Source organism: Ranitomeya variabilis, chromosome 5 (assembly GCF_051348905.1).
Source record: "Ranitomeya variabilis isolate aRanVar5 chromosome 5, aRanVar5.hap1, whole genome shotgun sequence".
In the NCBI taxonomy this organism is placed as follows: domain Eukaryota; kingdom Metazoa; phylum Chordata; class Amphibia; order Anura; family Dendrobatidae; genus Ranitomeya; species Ranitomeya variabilis.
Window position 1 is genome coordinate 283289134 of NC_135236.1, and position 5947 is coordinate 283295080.

Consider the following 5947-nt stretch of genomic DNA (forward strand, 5'->3'; position numbering starts at 1 on the left):
TATAAGTGCGAAATCCACACCACGCATTCATGTGTGCTACTTTGTCCCCGCAATGGGAGACAAGGATTTTGAAAATCCCATTCACTTCTATTGTACTGTAAATTCCTGGGGATTTTCAGAGCAAAAGTCGCACCACAAATCAGTTGTGAACTTGACCTAGAAAGGTGTCTACAGCTTCCTAATGCAGCATGCAGGGATACCAAATTGGTTATAGCCAAAAGGAAAACAGTTACCAATAACCAAGAAGAAAGCGTGCAAAACAAGAGAAAATATTTTAATTAAAAAAAAATTCTGTATGCAATTTTTTTTTTTAAATAATACAGAAATCGCTGGATCAAGAATCTTCTTTCTCCTGTAAGCTGTAAAGAGAAAAGAAAAAAGATGTTACATGGGGCTTTTGCAGGACCCTTCATTGTTTGCACGTGTGTGACTGTACTATTAACAAATGGGACAAGTGACCACGGGTGGCTAAAAATACCTTCACACTGAGCAACTTTCCAACGAGAACGACAGCGATCCGTGACATTGCAGCGTCCTGGATAGCGATCTCATTGTGTTTGACACGCAGCAGCGATCAGGATCCTGCTGTGATATCGCTGGTCGGAGCTAGAAGTCCAAAACTTTATTTCGTCGCTGATGACCCGCTGTCATCGCTGGATCGGCGTGTGTGACGCCGATCCAGCAATGTGTTCACTTGTAACCAGGGTAAATATCGGGTTACTAAGTGCAGGGCCGCGCTTAGTAACCTGATATTTACCCTGGTTACCACTGTAAAAGTAAAAAAACCAAAAAACAAAACACTACATACTCACATTCTGATGTCTGTCACGTCCCCCGGCGTCCACAGGGTTAAAACTGCTTTCGGCAGGAGCGCTTGCTAATGCTGCGCTGCTGCCGAGAGCTTCCTGCACTGACTGTGTCAGCGCCGGCCGTAAAGCAGAGCACAGCGGTGACGTCACCGCTGTTACTGCCGGCCCTGACACATTCAGTGCAGGAAGCTCTCGGCAGCAGCGCAGCATTAGCAAGCGCTCCTGCCGAAATCAGTTTTAACCCTGTGGACGCCGGCGGGGGACGTGACAGACATCAGAATGTGAGTATGTAGTGTTTTTTTTGTTGTTGTTTTTTACTTTTACAGTGGTAATAGAAACAACCCAAAATGAAAGAAAATAGTGCACTACTCCTCCACATGCTCACAACCACAGTGGGGGAGCCTATCAGGGAGGCATGCTTTCTAGAGCGAATAGAGGGGACACTCCTATAATCACTAATACAACACGAAAAAATGGAGTTAATGTCCACAAAAATACTTGAAAAGTCTCAATAATTTATTATTACCAAAAAATATCACAACAACACATTATATTGTAATAATTTAAGCATAAAAATAGAACCGGCTAGACAAGAATGGCTATAGCACAGAAAGACAGAAAACGGTGCGGCCCTCGGGTTGGTGCCAGAAATACACCAATTATATGCCAAGTGCAATATCATATATTGGTAAGTACACGGGGGGAGCCTAATTACGAGTATAAGTGTTTGATAGAGCCCTGTACACTGACTCTTCATATATCATAGCACACCCATATCCCCGGATGCTTACCAGACTACAGGCACCAGGACCGAGCCGCACCGTCGCCCCAACGCGCGTTTCGCGTTGGCTTCGTCAGGGGGCGGTCACAGTGGTAACCAGGGTAAATATCAGGTTACTAAGCGCGGCCCTGCACTTAGTAACCCGATGTTTCCCCTGGCTGCCCGGGTGCTGCAGGGGGACTTCGGCATCGTTGAAGACAGTTTCAACGATGCCGAAGTCGTTCCCCTGATCGTTGGTCGCTGGAGAGAGCTGTCTGTGTGACAGCTCCCCAGCGACCACACAACGACTTACCAACGATCACGGCCAGGTCGTATTGCTGGTCGTGATCGTTGGTAAGTCGTTTAGTGTAATGGTACCTTAAGGAATGACTAATCTCTACGAACGTGTGCCATGTACGTGCCCATATACCCGCACTTCTTACAGGTCTCCCGATCATCTCTGCCATTAGGTAGAATTGGGAGGACATGCAAATGAGAAATTTCTATCTGTCCCAATTACAGCATCTGTAGTCACAATTACTAACAAATCTAAGAAGATTTCCTTGCACACTTATGATGCACACATATACACATTTTTGGTTTATCTCCCTTGGATACTTATTGAAAGGGGTCTTGTGGTTTCCATACTGTGTGTGAATAAGGCATCTAAAGCGCCAAATATATATAAAAAAGGGGCTTTCATTTTGTAAGTTGCTCTGGTAAACTAAAAACCTGGGCTGTGATTGGTTGTTGGGGAACAAAAAGTTTTCCTTTTGGGTGGTTTTAATAAAACTGCCCCGTTTCACGCTCACATATAACATAACATACAACTAAAAGTACAAAAAGGTACGCACCGACACTGCACACATGTGTAAAACACTGTCTGCCCCTCATCTGCGGAGCGCATCTGCCTGGTGTGATAGACCATCTTCTCGCACCCGCAGCGGCTGCAGCGCCGATCGATCTGAAAGAAAGGAGACTCACATGATGGCCAACTGATTTCAATGGCATAGTAAATAGCAGTATGTAAAGGAAATTGGGGAAAAAAACAACAGCACCCGTCCTCATGGCCACACCTCAGCCACTCCACCAAGGTCTCATTAGGAGGTCCATGAGTCACGTGCAAGGTCTCAGGTTCTTCATGGATACAACACGTACTCATCATAGTCCAAGGGACTGTTCACATGACCAGGTTTTTTTTTTTCCCCTCCCAACCACAGAGACAAGTCCGCTTTTGATCAAGTCTTTGGGTCACTGACAGCACACGGTCGGGATTGTACAATCTGTCTGCTGTTTGTGAATAACATTAGAAGCTTTGCAGTTTTTTTTCCCTTTCTCCATCCATGAATAATCACTGATTATAAAAACAGACTCGCTGACCAACACGGATGACAATCGGACCCAAACCACTGATGAACAATGGTCCATGTTTTTACGCATGATGAAAATCACAAGTCATAGGAAACGGCATAAAATCATACCTTGATATCTGCAATGTGATGTCTTATTCCAGAGAAATCCATGCTTTTCTTAAACATAAATGAGGTGTTAACGGGAATCTGTCAGCAGTTTAGTTCTGTAATCTGACAGAGACCCTGATTCCAGCAATGTATCACTTAGTTTACTGAGTACAGCAATTTTGATAGCAGACCTCAATTGTTGAGCCGTGTGCAACACCCCAGCTTTCTGTGTATATTGTATAGGGACAGAGCTGCTAATCAGTGCTGGGGGCCTGGTTGGACTACCAGGCGAGAGGCCAGTTGTCCTATAGTGATCATCTCCTGCTTATAAAACACTGTTTGTATTCAAACAACAAAATACAGCCCAGAAAGTAACATACCACTGGAACCAGGGTATCTGTTCCTACATCATGGTGCTCTCAGATTATGTAAAAAAAACCTGATGACAGATTCGATTTAAGATCTATGGGCCGGTCACTGATCTGCATGAGAATCTGCCTCCAGAGCTTATTTTAAATGAAAGGAGGTGTTACCAGTGTGAGGCATGTAATGACTGACACATTGTTCTCATAATCTCGCACAGCTCTGTACTGAGATCAGAACTAACAAAGCACAACAGAAGTAAACTTTGTCTCATAAGGCCACGTCCACATGTTGGGCATTTGTGAGATTTTTTTTTACCGAAGTGTTTGGTTTGTGAGCCATAACCAGGAGTGGGTGAAAAATACAGAAGTGGTGACGTGTTTCTATTATTTTCCTCTGACTGTAAGCCAAAAACAGGAGTGGAACAAATACTGAGGTAAAATACTCAGATACTCGACGTGTGCACATCGCCTTACATGTGGTAGGTCTGCTGTATGCTGTTAGTTCTGATCTCTGTACAGAGTGGTATGTGATTATGTGAGCAGACTGTCAGTCACTACATGTCTCACATCGGTAACGTCCCCTTCATTTAAAATAATCTCTGGAGGCAGATTCTCAGGGAAATCAGTGTCCGACCCATAGAAATACCCGGATTTCACTGGAACAAAATATCAGATCACAGATAGAGGTAGAATTTAACTCAACTTTCTATTACATCAGCCATCATGTGCAGTGAAAGATGCGAGTGAGCAGGGACACGACTTTTGACGCATTAGTATTTCAAAGGTCATGAAGGAGTTAAAGCAGATTTGAGTGTACCTGTTCTAACTCTGACAATAGTTGGGGGGTGTCAGAGTCCTGGTCCACCTACTGGACGCACAATACACATATGCACACAGTGTGGTGTACGGGCTCAATACTGAGGCTGCCACACACATTAGAAGGCTGGCAGACGAATGATAGGCCAGCACTTGGCTGACGGCCACTCGGCCGAGCTCCCCTGGGTGCGCTATGAGACAGGCGACGGATCACACATCAGCTGGCGAATATCCGGGAGGACAATTGGCAGTGTGAGAGCGGACATGTGCGACTGACATCTCATCGGCCGCCCGGCTCCCCACACAAGTCAAACCCGTTGCTGTTAGGGGGGTTCTGCCGACTCTAGTCTAAGGGTATGGGCTCGCATACACAACCTGTGCAGACCAATGGGGTGATTTAGGCTACTTTCACACTAGCGTCGTGCACTGCACGTCGCTATGCGTCGTTTTGTTGAAAAAACGCATCCTGCAAAATTGCTTGCAGGATGCGTTTTTTCTCCATAGACTAGCATTAACGACGCAGTGCGACGCATTGCCACACGTCGCAACCGTGGTGCGATGGTTGCGTCGGACCGTCGCCACCAAAAAACGTTGCTTGAAACGTTTTTTGGTGCGTCGTGTCTGCCATTTCTGACTGCGCATGTGCGGCTGGAACTCCGCCCCCGCCTCTCACAATGGGGCAGCGGATGCGATGAAAAACAGCATCCGCTGCCCCCTTTGTGCGGCGCTTCCACAGTATGCGTCGGTGGGCCGCAACGTCGCATTGCCACGTGCAGTGCACAACGCTAGTGTGAAAGTAGCCTAAGGAACCTGTGCTCTGCTCATACAGCCTTCACCGCAGTGTTGTGCGCAGCAGCTGCAGGGTCAGGCAGATATCGGCACCTCCAATATATATATTACCAGGGGTCCTTTCAAAGCTCCATCTTCCTCTGCCTCATTGGTCAGCGATATGGCGTCCAGGGGATTAAATATGACCGATCTGTGCACGTACTTCCCCAGGAACTCTGGAAGAGAGAAGAGAGGTGACGCCCACTGCAGGCGAAGCAGAAGACTGCAGGCACCGAGCACTCACCTGTCACCAGTGTGCTATGGCCGCAGGACCGGCAGGTGACCGTATCCTGCGCACCAGGAGGGGGCAGCACCGAGCCACAGTCTGAGCAGTAGTCAGACTCCGAACAGAAACACGTGGGCGCAGCGTCCATCCTGTCATGGAGACATTACACATATACAGGCTCCATTACATAGAGACACAGTACCGCGCACTCCTCACACCCAGCAGTGCCCGGTAACGCCAGGCTGCTCCCTACATGTACGATCACCGCTCCCGTACTTACCCGCTGAGCGTGCAGTCAAGCGTCTGACTCCGTCTGGTCCTGTACTATCACAGTCACGTGTTCCTGCCGCTGATCATAGAGTTGTATGAACCGCACAGCACTAGCGCCCCCTGCCGGCTGTGATGTGACGTACAGGCCGCTAGTGCCGCTTTGCAGGAGAGCTCATGGCAGGGGTTTAAAACGTCTCCCACACGGACATCTGAGTAGCAGAGGATTTTACGGATCCCTTCTTGTTATGTTATACTAGATGGTGGCCCGATTCTAAAGCATCAGGTATTCTAGAATATGTATGTACGTCGCGCTGTGAGTGTGGTTGAAATCTCGCACCAATTCGTGGCCGGACTGCGTTTCGCTGATTGGTCGCGGTTGGCCGGGCACGACTAATCACCGAAGCGGTGTTTAA

The 5947-nt window shown here is 47.4% G+C and overlaps 1 protein-coding gene across 1 annotated transcript; it reads right to left on the reverse strand.

Annotated features, from left to right (window-relative positions):
• Window positions 1-253: 253 nt before the first annotated feature.
• On the reverse strand, window positions 254-5693 carry POLR1H (RNA polymerase I subunit H). Its single transcript, XM_077264379.1, has 5 exons — window positions 5545-5693; window positions 5283-5413; window positions 5111-5214; window positions 2424-2533; window positions 254-359 (listed from the first exon to the last, which is right to left on the reverse strand). The coding sequence occupies exons 2-5, from the start codon at window positions 5410-5412 to the stop codon at window positions 335-337; spliced, it is 369 nt and encodes a 122-aa protein (XP_077120494.1). The 5' UTR covers window position 5413; window positions 5545-5693; the 3' UTR covers window positions 254-334.
• Between the last annotated feature and the right edge of the window lie 254 nt (window positions 5694-5947).

What these genes read in the sequence shown, in the direction of transcription:
- POLR1H (XM_077264379.1), bottom strand. Translation starts at nt 5,412, where the DNA reads ATGGACGCTGCGCCCACGTGTTTCTGTTCGGAGTCTGACTACTGCTCA. An exon ending in CCATAGCACACTGGTGACAG is followed by an intron (nt 5,215 to 5,282) that starts GTGAGTGCTCGG and finishes TCTCTCTTCCAG; the next exon opens with AGTTCCTGGGGAAGTACGTG. An exon ending in TACACATGTGTGCAGTGTCG is followed by an intron (nt 360 to 2,423) that starts GTGCGTACCTTT and finishes TTCTCTTTACAG; the next exon opens with CTTACAGGAGAAAGAAGATT.